Raw genomic sequence first — 19165 nt, 5'->3', positions numbered from 1 at the left:
ACACAAAGCATACTACGTATGAAGCATAAAGCATGATAACTATAACTATCATAATATTGGTGTATTTTTCAAATGGCCAGACTGTCTGTGAATGGATGTTATTCTTAAATCCTTGTGTGCATACTGATGGTGCTTTTAAACTTGTGCGAGCAATGTAGTATCTTCTTTTTGAAGAGTAGTACAATTTCTCATGTCATGCTCATCATTGAGAGATCTGGATATGGGCATGGAGAGGGGGGTGCATTCAGTTCCCATCGAACAAGACCACCTGTCCATCAACTACATCAATGACTTAAACATACGCCAGACTAAAATAGTGCAAAATTAACAGTTTTGTTGGGTGTGTTTGTGAGTTTGTTGTTGTAGTTGTTTTTGTTTGTAGTTGTTGTTGTTGTTGTTGTTGTTGTTGTTGTTGTTCTTGTTGTTGTTGTTGCTGTTGTTGTTGTTGTTGTTCTTGTTGTTGTTGTTGTTGTTGTTGTTGTTGTTGTTGTTGTTGTTGTTGTTGTTGTTGTTGTTTTGTTGTTGTTGTTTGTTGTTGTTGTTGTTGTTGCTGCTGCTACTGCTGTTGTGTTTGTTATTTCACCCCTCACGGGAAAAAGCACGATACACAGGCTACGATACGTACTATTGTAACCCCAATGCTTTTAAAGTTCCTTCAATTGAAGCCTCCTCCAATATTTACACATAAAGTAATGACGTACCCCAGGGTTTCTATATAGTATATTCATTATTCATTTCTTCCTCGAGTGTATTTTAAATCACTTTTCACCATTATCATTAATGGATATTCTTAACGGCTTAATAATTGAGTTAGCTCTCAACAACTCGAGTCAATCTCCACATTGTTAATCAGTGTCTCTAATAAAACTGGTGATAGGAATAGATCTTGCCCCGTGCGCCATGAGACTTGAAACACAATCGTGAGACGAGCCCCTACTTAACATTTCCTTCATATTCCACAGTAAAGGAAATAATCAACAACCCTCCTGCTTGTTTGGCTAGGGGAGTTTTTTTAATGTTCTTTTTATTATTTTTATTTTTTAAATTTCATGTTAGTTTTAGAAAAAGCTTTAAAGACACTGGACACTATTGGTAATTGTCAACGAACAGTCTTATCACTTGCTGTATCTCAACATATGCATAAAATAACAAACCTGTGAAAATTTTAGCTCAATCGGTCATCGACGTTGCGAGATAATAATGCAATAAAAAACATCCTTGTACACGAAGTTGTGTGCTTTCAGATGCTTGATTTCGAGACCTAAAATTCTAAATACCCCACACAAAGCTCAGACACAATAGTCAACGAATTTGTTCTTGATGAGCGCCCCAGATTTTTCTAGACCCAATCTCTTCATACCCATCTCGTTTCTTAGCGTTGGTTTTCCTGTAGGAAAAAACATATTAGTTTGAAGCTGAAGTGTTTTTCAAGGACCTCCTTGTGGTTTAATATTTCTTGTCTTCCTTGCTTTCACTTCCGTGCTATCATAATCACTCCATAATGATCTGCAAACTCCATAACGAGAACCTGGCTTGTCGTGGACTGTTCTTTTCACCGGAGTGTGGGTTCGAGTTACTAATGCACCATTTTCGTGCGTCCTTCGGATGGGACGTAAAGCTGTTGGTTCCGTGTGTTGTGGATGCAAGTAAAACGCGAGCACTTTATCAAAAACAGAATGGGCTCACCCCGGTGTTTCTGGTTTAATTGCGCCACATCAGCTTGGAAACCTTATTACCTTTTCTCATACACTTCAGAAACGTAACTCCACTATACCTTGCAGCAAAATACTGAATGTTTGAAATTGCGGCGTGGGCGTCACTTGGGTGGCGGATGAGCACCACAAGAACCCACTATTATCATCAAGAACTGAGTGTCTATGACTGTGTAATGTTGATGGTAATCGCTTTGGTGTACTCTGAGTCGAGGTAAAATTCTTCGAGCACAAGTGTGATATGCAACGCAAGATTGTCACACAAATAGCCAATAAAGTTATTGCTTGTATTTAAACGATAAAACTGCGTAACACTGCTTTCTTCATTTGCCTCACATGCTTAAACAATGATCGTTTACCTACTGCGAAACTAAACACAATACCTAAACACAATTTGCAAAGAATTGTGTATCTTGTAAAACCTCCACTGATTGCTAGTTTATACAAAATTGACCGCTTCGAGTGCTTTGGTTAAAACTATGACTCCCGAGGAGGTGATCTCTGACGTTGTCTCATTTTCCTGAGGGCGAAACCGAGGGGAACTAGACCGCTTCAAGGATGAGGGAGTCGTCATTTTTACCATAGCACCCGAAGCAATCAAAAATTTGCTTTTTAAACTCGAACTTCGTTCATGTGAGCGAGTCTTTTTTATTCGGAGGATTACATTTTCGGGGACGTCCTCGCTCCACTTTCGCGTATTTTTTTTATGTGGAGACGTTAATAATAAAAAAATGTTAATACAAACAAAAACGAGTGGACAAAGAGAAATCTCCACTAAATAGTTTGTGAATTAATTTTAATAATTTGTCATTGAACTTGAACGGGAAATCTATAAAGCAACATGATTGGTTGATAAGTACGTAAGACTTTTACCATCTCACCATAAATTTGCAATAACTACGAAGACGCCGGTCTACAATAATAGCGCCCCCTATCATACCTGTCTCTATGGGTGTGTTCATTTAGCTTCCCTGGGTCTACCCCGCGGTGCTCACTCGGGTGAGCCCCTGACTAGAGCTAAACGAACGATCACTCACCGCTCTCGTAGTGACGTCTTGGGCCTGGGGCCAGCCCCAAGTGACCCACTCCACACGCAGTGCAATGGAGACTGACACGGGTGAGCCCTTGGAATGGCGTTAAAGCTAGTCGAACGCACCGGGGGAAGACCGGGGTCGACCCAGGGAAGCTAAACGAACGCACACTATGTTGATATCTTAGTTTGTTTGAAGTGTTGTGTTCATCCATCCATCTGCATCATTGCGGCGATAGAGGGCGGCAGACCTCATTTTAACACCTTACTCGGTCAATGTTTGTTTTAGTGTATTGCCACGAAATGCTGCCAATAGACTACAGCTTGAAGTTAGAACTGGCAACAAGTCTACACACACATCAACGTGATTATTTACAATTTGGCGCCAATCTATAAGCACTTCATTCGATGAGGTCGGACAGGCTTTTAAGAGCGGGTAACATAATACTTATCTAAATAAGACAGTGAATAATTTGGAAAGAATCTTAGGGCCTTGTCACACGAGTAAGTTTTTAAAGTCAACCAACTGCAGTGCGTGATGCATGACCACTTAGGTAGCACATGAGTCAATCTTCGAACATCGTCTTACGATCCACTATACAAATAGGTGAAGATTGATATGTCACTGTCCTTTCTTCTTGGAGATTGCCTGGAACTGGTTGCCTAGCCAGTGACATGACCTTTTCAGTGTTGTTGACCTGTCTTATAGTTGTATTGCAATCTCGATGAGACCTTGCGAAATTCAAGGTATTGATATAGAAAGAAAACCAATCAGAATTACAATCATCATGTTATGATTCCGGAGAACTTCCTGAACGTTTCCGAAAGATAATTAATGTCCACATTGGGTATCTTGGCTGCGGGCTAATGTCTTGATAATGGACTCGTCATTGGAGTGCGGTAACACCATGTGAAATCTTTTTTGAGTATTGTCAGTTTTAAAAAGTAAATGGAGTAAATGTAGGATGTTGTCATTTAGATAATTTCAAAAAAAAGAAAAAAATGTAAAAATTGTTACTTGTTATAAACAATTATTATAAAAACTGATTTTGTAACGAGCAATGGAGAGCTGTTGGTAGTATACAACATTGCGAGAAACGGCTCCCTCTGACGTAACGTAGTTTTTGAAAAGGAGGTATCTCACTCAAAGATTATAAAATACTTCAGACCAGACGCCTCTTTAAGCAGCTCTGAAAGCACACAAATTAATTGTGCAACAAGGGTGTTTTTCTTTTATTATTCTCTTGCAACTTCGATGGCCAATAAGTCAAAATTGTCTTATTTGTTGTTTTATGCATGTAGGGTTACACCAAGTGAGAATACTGGTCTTTAGAAATTACCAAACGTGTCCAGTTCCTCTAAAGGGTCTGCATACGTTTGGTAATGACTCCCAAAATTATTTGCAATCGAAAACTTACGTGGCAAGAAGTAGGCCTACAGCAGCTTTGAGAAACACTTCACTTCGAAGTGCTGTGGTTTCGTAATAATTTATATCACTTTTTGTCCCCCAAAGTTTGAACTTAGAAAGCGTTACCGCGGTAATGCTTCTCATGTTGTGTATCCCTATAGGGATTTCTCTTCCTATCTAAACATATTCACTCCGGAGTTTTGTCAATATTTCAGAAACGCGACCATCTTTCGAAATGAAATTTTTTAACATAGTATATTTATTGAACCACTTCAAAAAAACAATGGACTGGTTCCAAAAACCAGAGGTATACATTGCCCTTATAGCTAACTAATCAGACGGATTTGTAGGTAACTTCCCAAAACGTGGCTAAGCCTCTGGAAACTTCACTAATTAAACAAACAGGTCTACACAATTCCACACTCATAAAACATATATTTACAGTTCAATGTGCAACTTGTTGTTTATTACACGTAAAAACAAAACACGATCTTACATTATCAACATTGTCCTTCTTTTGTTTATAACTTTTTTGCAACATCTCCCATTGGTTTTGTACACGTTTTCCAACTGTGGACCTTTCCCGAACCGTGTACTCGTTTGCCTTCTTTTGTTATAGGTTCCCGGTTTGAATAAGTATAACTACCCATAACGGCGTGGACATTATAGCTGTAGCCCTATAGCTGCAGCCTGCCACTTCGGATACGGTTTCAAACTTCGCCACATGAGCATTAGACTTGACTCAAGTCTCAATCCCATTCATCCCCAGAAAACTCCTGTTTTATGATGCTCTGCATTCCCAAACCTGTTCCCGGTGTGGCGGTTTCAGTCTTCCGCCGTGTTCAGTTTTCCGGGACTCAGTACGGCACTGTTAAACAATTGACTACTTTCGCTTGCTGTGCGCATGCGTCGCATGACGTAATGTTACCGTATTTGGTCATTCGGAAAACTGAACACGGCGGAAACCGCCACACCTGGTCCACATTTTGACGGCGAGCGCGCACTGTTCTCTATGATACGGGTTGTTTCATAGTAAATTGGCGTGATATGCTTAGGAACCTCTCACACGAGAGTGGGACTTGAATCAAGTCTACATGAGCATTGGCGTCAGAACATCACAGTCTCGTATCGTCCGTATTGCAATTTTGATTCACCATCATATTATTTGTGGCACTGCAGTATTTTGGAGAGCTGATCGCGTTTGCAGAATCTGGTTTCTTTGACTTTCCTTTCCGCATAAACGTTTGTCTGAAAGCAGTTTGATATTGTGTGTTAATTGCACCGTATATTAACGGATTAACAATTGTATTAATCCGCTGTGGGATTAACGCAATCCATAGTTTGGTATTCCCTAGGGCAGCGTCGAGTGGATTAGGAATCTGGGCGATGAGGCAGGTCCATCTTGTGAGACTTAATAGGGTATTTGGAGTTTGGCAGACGAAAAACACGGCTCCATTAACGATCAGCATCTTTGCGACTTGGTTACGGAGTTTCATTGCTGTCTGGTGATGATCGAACTTGCTGTTGAAGGATGTTTTGCGTCTGTGCAGCATCTGCACAATTCGGACATACATGAATATATTGGCCACCATTGCAATGAGCCATGGAACATTCAGTAAGGGCTGAGTGACTGATTCTACCCACGGAGTAACCGGATCGCAGCTTGCTCTCGTGTGTGGATACCCTTGGTGGTCCTCGGATTTGGGCCACTGAAGGCAGAGTTTGTTAAAGCACGCCCTCTCTGGGGCTGATGTCACAGCAAACACAAACCCGACCAGCCAGCAGAACGCCACCATCCTCTTCGTTCGTCGCCTACCTCTGATTTTAAGGTGTTTGATCGGATGACAGAGCGATAGGTATCTCTCAAACGACACCACGGTAACGAGTGCAATTGCTGCAAAGTATCCCATATTTATCGCTATGATGAAACACAAGCACCCCGTTGATGTCGTAAATGGTACATTATCAGCCACTGGAGATGCTACGTACCTCCATATATCATAGGCAGAGAACAGATTCAAGTACAGTAGATCAGCCAAAGCCAGGTGCGTCAAATACACGTTCGTTTCTGTTCTCAGCTTAGGGATTCGGTAAATCATAAATAGAAACGTGCAGTTGATGATAACACCGAGTCCCCAAATGATAGGTATGAAGATGGTTATGATGGCATGGTCCTCTGGACTGAAAATCCACCGATGAAGCATCTCTTCTGATATGTTTTGAAAGGAGCTGCACTCCGAGTCCGAGTCAACGGCTGTGAAAACACCCGATACCAACATGATTGACAGTAAAGTTACTTTAATATTGGATATTGGACATTCACGTATGTTTCTACAGCGAATATCGATGTTGCCTTTAAGATATTGGATAGTGAACATTCCCATAGGTTTCTGCAGTGAATGTCTACACGGTGTGAACATCTAGGAAATACTCCAGCTGTTACGAACGACAATAAACATTCATTGAGTGCAGTACGCATCTGCCTAGTCTATCCATCCATGGAGGAAGACATGGTCTATCCTGCCCGTACTGAACACCACTGTGAAGAGGTCTACAGGTTATCATGTTTGGGTGACTGGATTCACAAACCAGTCACCGTTTTTACTTTATCGCCAGTCGTTTATCAGAATCACTGTATACTTTGATGTTTCGCCAACGAGTACACATTTGACTTATCAAATACGCAATCAACTCTTACTGACGTTCTCTCCGCGTCAGTGAAGTTTGAGCGGGAACAGAACACATCAAAACTTGTGATAACATTTTTGACAGGTTGTGTGTCCGAGTGTCTAACTGAAAGAATTGTCAAGTATCAGAACACTGAGGGCAATCTTGTGCAAACAAATGTGTCATTGCGTTTGGAGTGGCTCTTCTAATTTATTTGACGGTCTGCATGTCACCACAGCTTGCTGACACTTCTGCACTTTCTCTAATAAAATAGATTGCCTTATCTAGGAAACGTTGCTTCTATTTAGATTTTAAGAGTAAGTCAAGTGTATCTGAAACGGTAACTTCGAGAGGACTGAACACGTACAGGGAGTACACGACTTGGGTAAAATGTACTTTTTCTGTGATGAAGTAAGACCATAATGATACATAAATAGGAGGTTTTTTTTAAAGATAAATATTTCATTGAAAAAAATCTCGACCGCTGTGTGTGACGTGGCTCTGGTGTTTCTGATCAGCAGAGTGAGTGTTTGAGTCACAGTCATGACATGTGTTTCCTTGAGCCAGACTACCATAATGTCTTTGTCCTTCGGATGGGACATTAAGCCGCAGGTCCCGTGTACTAGATTTAGAGTGCATGTTAAAGAACACGGAACACTTTACCGTGGAAGTAGACTTAGAGTGTACTAGATTTAGAGTGCATGTTAAAGAACACGGAACACTTTACCGTGGAAGAGTTAACCTCCGTGTTTTGTCATACACAACAAGCACCCGTGTTTACAGTGCAGATTTGCACAGGCTAACGAGTTACGGTGATTTTACTCACTATACTTATGATGCATCAACGGTTTCATTATAGTAACCCATCCCTATCTACAGGACCAACCAGTGAAAGCGTTTGAAAGTCCGAAACTTTTGAAAAGAAACCCTTAAGGTTCATATGATGTTTGTGTTTTAAGTACTCATTGTTGCACTATACCGGGTGTCTCAAAAAAACCTATACACTTTTGAAATGGGTGCCGAATAAAAAATAAACGATTCTGGGGAAAATGGTTTTTTGTTTATGGATAGCTTATGGTCTCAACTTTCATATGACACCAACAATTCCGAAAATAATTCATGGCTGGGTGAGCACTGCTCACTTTTGTGAAGTGTTAAGGCTGCGCAGGAATTAGCCTTCCAACTTGAGAGCTTACAAAATTGAGGATGATGTAATAAATTCATGCTCAAATCGATCAGTTTTGGTTTGCTGAGTGAAGTTTATGGTTTATTAAACCATTTTTTTTATTCATAAGTGAACAGGAAATGCATTTTTGTTCTTGTAGCATTGTAACTTTCCCTGGTAGACTCAGTGGTGTCTTCATGTGAGTCGCGATGGTGTGATGGTACATGTAGCAGTTTCCATGTTACAAACTGTGTTTGTTTTTTAACATCTGTGACTTTGAATAAAAACCTTCATCCCGCATTTCAGTTATTGTAAGATGAGTTGAACATTTCATTGGTTTTTCTTAATAATCAGATGGGGATTATGTACAAAGATTGTTCAATAATACGGCTTTTTGAAAACAGGAATGTCAAAGATGTTGGCTACTTATTCTTCAGGTTACCCATTGACCGGAAGTAGCCGAAATCTTGGATTGAATTGTGTAAGCTACAAAGGACTTACAAAGGGAAGGCTAATTCCTGCGCAGCCTTATTTTCAACCCTTCACAAAAGTGAGCATTGCTCACACAATTATGAATTATTTTCAGACTTTATAGTGTCATGTGAAAGTTGAGACCATAAGCTATCTATACACCAAAACCTTTTCCTCCAGAATCATATACTTTTCATTCGGCAGCCATTTCAAAAGTGTATAGATTTTTTTGAGACACACGGTACAACCATGCCTGCAAACTATATGATAACTGTTGATAACCCAGGCCGTATCTTGATCGTCTGTTTGGTCGTCAGGTTAATACTATCATCCATATCACTGACCCTCGCACTCCCAAGAAACCGAATGGCGAATAACTTTGGGAAATAGACACAGAAAAGGGTGAAGAATGAGTTGGCCACGATGGCTAGGGACAAAAAGGCGACTTTCTGGGTTGCTTCCACGGCCGTTGTGTAGACAGGTACGGCTGCGAGCCATAACATCAGCGAGGAGTAGACGCTCACGCCTATGAACTTGGATTCGTTATAGTTGTCGGGGACTTTACGGGCTCTGAAGGCGAAGTAGCAGCAGAGGAGAATGATGAGGAGATTGTAGGCGCAGAGACCTGGGAAGGCTGGGCTGAAGACGCAGTAGAGCTCGACGTGGTCACTCGGTGGGGAGGTGAAGAGGAATGATGGTCGAGCTGGACGGGAAAGACTCACCAGGACCACAGCAACGAGCTTGAATAAAAGAGTAGAAAACATCAATAAAAATAATCTTAACAAAATGAAAGTCTACTCCACAGTGTATAATATAAAAGAAGACAAGTTCTCAAAAGAACAATCTACCTAGCAGGTAGACGACACACATGGTGTTACAAACATAGTATCTCACCAGGCAATGCCTCAAATCCTATAAACTAAAAAGTGTTCCTTTCACAATAACCACAAAAGTATCCGTGAGAAAAGGGTACCGCAATAAGTTAAGACTGTAGAAGTCAAATTGTAAATGTGAACTATAACATAAAAAAAATTAAGTTATGCAAGTGTGTATTTTTTGGCATTTTGGTCAATCCAGTTTCTTCTATTTCTCATTTTGAACTTATTCTTGCAGCATCAGCCAATCATAAGTACTTTTGACCACATTTTTGTTGCTTAGTAGCCTACCTGGATCACGATGAGAGTACCGGTCATAGCTAACTGATGTCGAGGTTGAACAAATCTCGGCCGTCTGACAGACCGCTTCCCCGCACTGAAGATCCTGTAGATCCGATTCACCTTGAACAGTGTAGGAGCGTACGTCAATGTAAAACACAAAGAGATAAGAGCTTCCGACATAGAGCACGTGAGATCCGAAGGTGGTTGCAGAAGTGGGATCACCGCGATGAAAGTGGCAGTCAGACCCAGTAGGTTGACGACGCTAAGCTCACGACTGGACGCCTTCACGAGTCGATTGTGTCGATAGTATACCAATCCAGCTGCTGTGAGACATGTCATTAATATTCCCACGCACAACATGGCAAATATGCCGGTCGCGATTGGCACGCCGAGTGAGACTGTGTAAGGTACGATCGCCACACACCTGTCGAAGGCCGCGTTGGGCCAGAACGTACGCGCACATTCCATGCATTCGGTTCCATTAAATATGATAGCATTAGGCGCACAGCTTTCACAACCCCAGCAGCACTTCTCCTTTAAAGGGACACTGATCTGACCTGCGGAGCATATTTTACGGCAGGTTGATCTCGGCACCTCCTGACTTGAATTTAGACCGGACCACTGTAGTTCATCTTGAAACAGTTGAAGCCTTTCTCCGTTTCCCATCCTAGAGTTCCATTGTCCAACATCCCTAAAGCGATGCTTTCCGTCCACGTATTGGAGATTCTCAAACAGGTAAATTCCTTCAGTGTCGCCGTTGTCGTTGAGTGTGAATGGTCCAGTGGAACTCGTGAAGGTCACATTACGGAGGTGCTTCAAGAAGTTGTCCCCGTCAATTTGAGCCGCTTCTAGGGTGCAATTAGCCGAGCCAGAGGGGCATGTTTCCATCCAAAGGGAATGAAGTGCATATGCGAAGACATTGACGGCATCTATAGCGCCCGCTGTGTTGTACTCAGTAGAGAAGCCATCTGGCAATGGTACAACACAACTTGCCAAAGCATCAGTGTCCGTACAATTATGTGCTAGTCTGTCTCTCCAGTAGTAAGTGAACCACTCGCTGGTAGCATCCATACGCGGGTCAATGGTGTTTAGATATCTCTCAAATTCCGGCTGCTTTGGACTGTTCAACCGGACGAAGATACTGCCCTCAACGAGTTCCTTCAGGAGATCATTTTGGAGAAGTTCGTATCCCCAACCGTCACTGCCGATCCAAGTGATTTTGTACGGTAATCCAACCTTCAGGATCTGACTGAGAAAGGTGTATGCTATCGGCCCAGTAGATGAGAACATAACTACAATCCGAACAGAGTCAAGCCTCTTTATCCTCAAAGCGACTTCAAGCATGTCACGTTCAGTGTGTAGCTCGGATAGAGGAGCTGACATCGCTATGCAGATGTTCTTCCTCTCAGCCTGAGACACTATCTCACGTGCTCCATGAATACCGTAGCTGTCGACGGTGTAGATCACAGCGATGTAGTCCCAGCCGAAGTTCAACAGCAGTTCCACGATGGCTCCTGCCTGGAGCTGGTCAGGAGGCACGCTGCGCATGAAGTACGGGAATCGAGCTTTGTTTGAGAGCTCGTTGCTGGTTGCCCAGTGGGATACCACAGGCACCCGGTAGGTCTGGGCGATCTTACTCACAAACACACTCATCGCGCTCGACTCCGGGCCGACGATCCCAACCAGCTTCTTCCGTTCTGCCAAATCACATGTCTTTGATAGACCACGTGGTGGTTCCTGGAGTAGGGACATTGAGATGCCAACCGCAGCGTCTTCCGAGACGCCGTGATCCCAGATCTCGAAACCAAGAGTGATGTTTGGGAGAAGATCGCTCCTCCTGTTCACATCATAAATTGCAAATGCCATCGCCTCCGGAAGTAGCATAGTGAACTGGATCTCATCTGTAGTGTAGTTGCACGTTGAGGGGTAATTCTCTGTGATTGCAAACATACCACCGAGGATAAGATCTCCAGGTTTCTTGTAGACGTGACACTGTCTCGGTGCAGCAAACTTGTTGACGAGCGACGAGCTACTGACACTGCATACGGCGAAGAAGAAGAGAACAATCGCAAGCAAACATCTATAGTTTGTCTTCGCCATTTTTTTTACATTACTGTTTAACCACCAAACATAGAGAATTAACGGCACTTGTTTTTCCACAAACAGAAGCTGTGTGTTGCACCTCTCGGAGGTTGCTGGGAGTCCAACAAGTTGTCACGTCTCTGAGTAAAATGTTTCAACGATGGACACCAGTGTCTGTTTTCCTGTATAATTTAACACAAAATAGTACAGTTATGCGTAGGATTTAGCTAAAGTTAGTTTCAATTTGATTTGCTCTTAATTTAAAAAATACCATGATGATAAACCACATGGGACAATCCTACATGTGAACATACATGTGTATAACAATAAAACATAACTGTTCGCCCCTTTAAGATCGCACAGAAAGTGAAAAGTACAAATCATTGAGGTTGGAGAGATAGGTGTTGCAACTATAAGTTGCAGTGCATTTTGTTTGCCATTGAAACCCGTGCAAAGTTTGGTAGTTTAAAAGCCGCTGTGTCGTTACTCGTACTCGAATACCTTTTACATGTTCATGTACGACGTCCGTGTGTTTTATGCCAATTTCCGACAGTTTCCGGTTCCGTTCGTGCGCATGCGCGTATAGTCTTGGTGCAACAGGTTCTGGTTTTCCTTTCACACAAAGCGGTAAACTCACCGACAGCGCCTGCATCGCCCGTACCAAGAAACGTCTTGCATCAAGACTAGCGTGGAGTATCCGCTCACAACTGGTTATAAACACTGGTCATTATCAAAGGTTTAAACACACCCACGTGACGCGCTCTCCACCAATAGGAATAGCGAAACTGTCTGAGGTATTTATGAATATGTGTTTGGGCCTACATTTTGTTTTCAGGGCACATTTACATTCCGGGCTAAATGAAGGGGCTGAAAATGTAAACAGTTCAAAACTCAACTAATGAATTTTCTATGAAACACAGCCAAATACTCACGTAATTTTCGTTTACGTTTCGACTAGTTTCACTAGTCATCCTCAGAACGAAGCACCACCAGTCGGTTGGTGGCGCTGTTGCCTGCTTCGGCCACTGGATGGTGGTTCAAAACTCTATTAAAATTTTACTATTTGACTGACATCCGACAAATTTAAGCGGATTCTGACGGGAAGTTGAGTCAAGTTGAGGCACTCTATGGGTGTTATTTCTCCATGCACCAGCCTCTTTCAATTGTTTCACAAATAACATCGTCAATCTAAATGCTTTTCGGATTACAGACTGTATGGTTTGCACATAGCTCGTCTAGCTTTCCGAGCTTCGTAGAGAGTAAATGTGCGCTCCGGTCATTTAGTAACCAAAGAGGCATCGACTATGGGCGACAGTTTGGAGTACATTCCAAACAGACTGACGACAATTACAATGTGTCCGAATAGGGCAATGTTTCGTGAACCTGTTTATCCGTATTTATATAATACTATTTGCTTGGTTGCTTTTCTCCTTTTAAAGGCCATGGACACATTTGGTAATTGCCAAAAACTGGTATTTTCACTTGGTGTATCTCAATGCATAAAATAACAAACCTGTGAAAATTTGGACTTGGACATTACATGCCCGTATGCAGGCTATCTTGGACGAAAAAACAGTAAACAGTTACATACGGCAAATGATACATACTTTGTTACAAAGACATATACATATCGAGTAACTCTTTCCAGATCTTTTATTCGAAAAACTCGAGCACATTTTATTTATCGTTCGCACAGCGACATTTGTAATAGCAATGAACAACTTTGGTAATTGCTAAAGACCATTATTCACACTCTGGTTTATCGCAATATATGCATGAAATGAAAATAAAATAGTAAGATAATCTTATTCGCTCAATTGATCATCGAGGTTGTAAGACAATAATGAATGAAGAGGTCCGGTTACCTAATGTGGGGTCCATTTTGACCCGATTTTACAGCGCATTGAGGCGCATAGGTAAACCACTGAGAGACTCCTCGACTTAGGAGACACTCTGGATAAGGCGCCTTCAGACCATTCATTCCCATGATCTTAGCATCCAAGAAGGAAATGACTCACAATTGTTTGTCTTTATTTTCTCTTCCCGCAGCACGGATATCCCCTCTATTTCAGTCTTATTTATCTATTGATAACCTTCCTCCTTCCTCCCACATTCAATTTTGTCTCTTGTTTTCCGCTCTCTCGTGGTTTTAAATTAGCCCCTTCCCTAACCTGAACATCCGACGTCACACTCCGATGCTCGTGAATTACACCTGGCTTTCATCCCCTGACATGTATTGGCTTTACAGAACCAGTGATTTTGTTGAATAAACGTTCCGTTTTCCGTGATTATTGATCCCCGTGCACAATTACATTTCATTTCACCTTGAGATACATTGTCAAATCCAACGAAAGAAAAAAAAACCTAAAATATTGCTCGCTTTCACGACCGAAAGTTCAGCTTCCAAACATCAACTCGGACCAATCAAATATTGGGAAAGCTTACGTCACTGAACGTTTATCCAATGAAATCACTGGTTCTGTAAAGCCAATACATGTCAGGGGATCAGTCTACCCCCTCCCTACTAGGGACCGTGCGTCACGGGAAAGACAAACATGGCCCTTCCGCTTTGCCGGCGGGGCATAGACAAATATGAAAAAACTAACCCACGATGAGCAGCTCATGGCATAACTCCGAACACCACCAACACAAAGAGGCAATCAATTTCTATTCAAAAACCAATTTGTACAGAAATTACCACATACCTCAGACAATTAACGAACAATCAGCAGCTATTATTACTTATTACAAGAAGAAACAGAGAAATGATATGATTGACGTGTCGTTTCAATTAATCAAACAAAAGGATCATCAAGTTATTTGATTTGATTTGAAATGGTATGTTCAAAACAGAGACCATCGCAGCCAGAGGCTGAATTAATTGCAGCCAAATTACAAATAAAGTGACGACTTCTCAGAAATTTGGGTCATGTTAGGGACGAAGCAAGTTCGAGACTTCGTACAATAGAATTAAATTTGCGTGAGGGATAAACAAAATTCATTTAGGTTTACCCATATACACCGATAAGCACTGTATACTCAGTACTCACTCGAGTCTTGCTAATAAAAATCACGGGCATTTTACTCGGATGGGATTCGAACCCACGACCCTATATAAGGCAGTATCTTACCAATAGACCACCTGTCAGTGAGTTCACTCGAAGAATTCTTGGGTCAGGATTGAACGGGATTACGGATCCCAAAGGGACTTGACTCATCTTGGTCAGTAAGACCAAGACTTGACTCAAGTCCCAATTCTGTGATAGTCCTTTTATTTTTTAGTCCTATCACTTATAGCGAGATCAGAAGTCCTCCAACCTGTGCCATGCCGCGGGATAGGAACACACTATCTTCTAACATTTCGAAGGCGGATATGCTTAGGGACCTCTCGCACGAGAATGGGACTTAAATAAGAGAATCAATGTGTGGTGAAGAGGTTTTCAACTAATGGTTTAATCCCAACGAGGCCTGGTTCTTGATAATTTTACCGAGACGAAGTCGAGGTAAAATATCAAGAACCAGGCCTCAGCGGGTTTAAACCACTAGTTGAAAACCGATTCAACACACTTTGATTCCCATTTACAAATACCTTTTCGGTCAAAAAACATCAACACTTTTGGGTCAAAAGGTAAAATAAATGCAAAATTTTTAATTGTTCAAGGATTTTGTTCAATACAACACCCCTCCAGCTAAGAAATGGTAAGGCGCTCCGCCGCCCTCGGGTAAACAACTCCTTATAAGGGAATGCTGTGCGCGTCGCGCGTATCGCGTGATGTGGCACAACTGTCCCGGCCGTTGCTCGCCCATGTTTCAACACTTTGTACTGGAAACTGCTTGTCACATTTCTTTACTTATCTGTAACAGTTGGTCTATGATTAATTCATGCTTGAACTATCTGGTTTGCCTATAGTTGTGTCATTGTGTAATACAAACCTACATTTCTTGTAAATTTAATGCTCATTTAATTTTTACGACGGCTAAGTTAAATTTAGAATCTACACTCACTCATGTAAAAGGGAACAATACACAAAACTAAGTGCGTGTTTGAAGAGAATGAGTTCAGAAAACATCTCACTTATAGTTATCCTGCGCGCGTCATGCTCAAAATAATTGTCCGGATGTTTGATTATGCCTTGTCTATTCAACTGAAAAATTATACCTGCTCAGATGTTTTTAATTCCATTCACACATTCAGTCATTTGTGGCTCGATTTGGCGTCGTGAAAACTGCAGCACTTTCCTTTACAATTCTTTGTCGATATTATATTGTCAATCGCAGGTGAAGTTCAGTAAACGTTGGCCATTGGTTATAAAGATTTGGTTTTAATTAGATGCGATTCCTGATAGAAATGTGTTCCATATATTATTGCTATGCCATCCTGCGTATTGTACTCGCGTTGTCAAATCCTACGTTAGAATTCACAAGCATTCCATGACCGTTGTATAATATAACTGTACAGACAACATCATACCAATTTGTTGTGAGTTACACAAAGAAAAACTTGACCATACCGGGACTTGAACCTTCGACCCCGCGGAATCACGTACCGACGCTCTACCAACTGGGCTATCTAGCCCTATGGTTGGCTCAAAATTATTTGATTTTGAAAGTTTACCCAGTAAGTTTCCTTTGTGGTTTATTCTTCAATTTGTTTGTACATCTCTTTTTATTTAATAAAAAGGATAACTCCAGGCATACCAACTGATTTATCCAGCAAAATTATTGCTAAAAGAAATGTTCTATAAATTTGTTCCACTCAGTTTCCCTTGTGGTTTAACACTGAAATTTTTGATATTTCATTATCCAATAAAAATGAGAAAGTTCGTACCCCAGGTGGTCAATGCTCGGGAAACTCATAAAAGCTTAGCCTTGGTGCAATAACGCAAGCGTGTGATTTGTTCAATGTATGCCCTAAACGCTTTCCGCTTAGTCGATCCACTCCGCGAATACATGAGATTAAACAGATTTTAATTGCTAAAAAAAAAAAAAAATTGAATACCCTTTTCCGGGGCTTTTTAGAAAGATTCCCGAAAAAAAACACACGTAGCACATCATTTATTGGAGCTCCGCTGTGTATAGCTGCTTTGTTGCAGCATGGAGGTATAACAAAACAAACCACCACACATGACGTCAACGTATTTTCGTTTTGAAGCAACGACAGTGACGATAAATCGTTAAGTGCTATACATTTATCGACTGGTTTTGGTGGAAATATTGCTGTCAAGGTTCGGAACCTTATCATTAGAGATAGACCTTGTTCGTTTCTCTATAAATAAATTGGAGATCACTCATCATGAACAAATTCTGGAAATATTTAAACATCCCAAAGTCTTGACTATCAGAAAATGGGTTCTGTAAAAAATAAAATGACTAAATGGAGCAAAAAAAAACAATATTTAAATCAGTCTTTTGTCCAGAAAAGGGGTCGGGCAGTTGATTAGATTCTATCCTTAAAATTAAATCTCGTCACCACCTGAGATATCTACTTCGGTTCTTATTAAAAATCCTGCCTCTAATAAAGACCTTATACCTTGAGAGGTTTGAGAAACGGGAAGGTCCCCGGTGATTTGCTTTAACCAACCGGGAGGTAATAGTCTTCTTGACCGTTGGACATCCTTGCTTTTATAAAAGCCCCAAGTGCCATTATTTCATTGTCAATAATAATTATGTGGGTTATTGTTGCGTGTTGTGGCTAATAATTTTGTAAAGAGTGCCGGGCTCAAGCTCTGGTATTTCTGATCAGCAGAGTGTAGTGGGTTCGGGTCTCAGTCGTAAAAAACACTCATTCCTTCGATTGGAGCGCAAAGCTGTCGGTCCCGTGTGTTGTGTAACGCAAGTGGTCCCGTGTGTTGGGTAACGCAATTAAAAGAAACCAGTGCACTTATCGAAAAGAAAAAGGGTTCGCCCCGGTATTCCTGGGGTCGATTTCACAAAGAGTTGGGACTAGTCCTAACTTAGGACTACTCCTGGGAGATATCAAAAACGTGTAGCTAGTCCTGAGTTAGGATGAGTAACTCATCCTAACTCGAGATAAGATCAGTCTTAACTATTTGTGTAATCGACCCCTGGTTTGATTGGGTGCATTTGCGCCACAGCACACTCTAAAAACTAAAGAGTGGAATCCAACACTTGCATAAGTTCGGTGTGTGACTACACTTTGAAAGTGTTGAATTCAGCATTTTATATGTTAAATCCGGCATTTAAAAGTATTCAGTCAACAATTTAAGTGCCAGTTGAACGTTTAAACAGCTGATCAAACTATTCCAATGAATATTTTTGAAAAATGTTGAAATAACACTTAAATTGTTGAATTAACCCTTTTTGCGTTGGATCAACAATTTAAATGCTAGATTTAACAAACAAAACGCTGGATCAAACACTGTCAAAGTGTAGTCACTCACCGAACACATGCAAGTGTTGGATTCAACTCTTTAATTTCTAGAGTGTACCTTGTAAACAATAACATGTTTCTAAAGGAACAGGTTTCATAATTAATCATACCTTGCAGGAAAATACTGAGCGTTGAATCGCCTCAAAGGCAGCGGACACTATTGTTAATTGTCAAAGACTAGCCTTCACAATCTCAACATATGCATACAATAACAAACCTGTGAAAATTTGAGCTCAATCGGTCATAGAACTTGCGAGATAATAATGAAAGAAAAAAAACACCCATGTCACACGAAGTTGTGTGCGTTTAGATGGTTGATTTCGAGACCTCAACTCGAAATCAAATTCGTTGAAAATTTCTTCTTTCTCGAAAACTATGTCACTTCAGAGGGAGCCGTTTCTCACAATGTTTTATACTATCAACCTCTCCCCATTACATGTCACCAAGAAAGGTTTTATGCTAATAAATATTTTGAGTAATTACCAATAGTGTCCACTGCCTTTAATCGTCACTGAGCGGCGGATGTGAGCGCTATATAAGAGGCCACTATTAATATCTTTGTTCGGGTGCCAATCATACTCCATTCAATCTTAAAGCCATTATACACTTTCAGTAAACAGTATCGTCCAAAGGCCCACACTTCGTGTGTCACAACTTATATATAAAATAACAAACCTGTGGAAATTTAGGCTCAATCGGTCATCGGAGTCGGGAGAAAATAACGGGGAAAACCCACCCTTGTTTCTGCACGTTTCGCCGTGTCATGACATGTGTTTAAAATAAATCCGTAATTCTGGACGACGAGAATTGATAATTGTTTTAATGTTTTCTCGAAAAGTAGAGCATTTCATGGAATAATATTTCAAGGAAAGTCTTTCACCATTACCTTCTGTAAACCCTGTCAGTTATTTGTAAATCTGTGAACTTTTATTTATTGTTCTGTGCCGAAAGTGTATAATGGCTTTAAGTCTATATTTCTCAGTTTGTACGGCTGGCACTTAAAGATTTTCTGTCGAGCTAAATCAAGCAGACTACCAGTTATAGATAATGTACGTGACATGATGTTTTGGTTGGAAAACTTT

At 41.0% G+C, this 19165-nt stretch overlaps 2 protein-coding genes across 2 annotated transcripts; both read right to left on the bottom strand.

The window, feature by feature from the left end:
• Positions 1 to 5265: 5265 nt before the first annotated feature.
• Positions 5266 to 6429, bottom strand: LOC139939602 (neuromedin-U receptor 2-like). Its single transcript, XM_071935621.1, has one exon. The coding sequence runs from the start codon at positions 6427 to 6429 to the stop codon at positions 5266 to 5268; it is 1164 nt and encodes a 387-aa protein (XP_071791722.1).
• A 2284-nt stretch (positions 6430 to 8713) lies between these two features.
• On the bottom strand, positions 8714 to 11710 carry LOC139939564 (metabotropic glutamate receptor 4-like). Its single transcript, XM_071935565.1, has 2 exons — positions 9620 to 11710; positions 8714 to 9193 (listed from the first exon to the last, which is right to left on the bottom strand). Exons 1-2 carry the CDS (start codon positions 11708 to 11710, stop codon positions 8714 to 8716), a joined length of 2571 nt encoding a protein of 856 aa, XP_071791666.1.
• Between the last annotated feature and the right edge of the window lie 7455 nt (positions 11711 to 19165).

This window comes from Asterias amurensis, chromosome 7 (assembly GCF_032118995.1).
Source record: "Asterias amurensis chromosome 7, ASM3211899v1".
Taxonomy (NCBI): Eukaryota; Metazoa; Echinodermata; class Asteroidea; order Forcipulatida; family Asteriidae; genus Asterias; species Asterias amurensis.
This window is presented reverse-complemented; position numbering and strand designations above follow the sequence as displayed.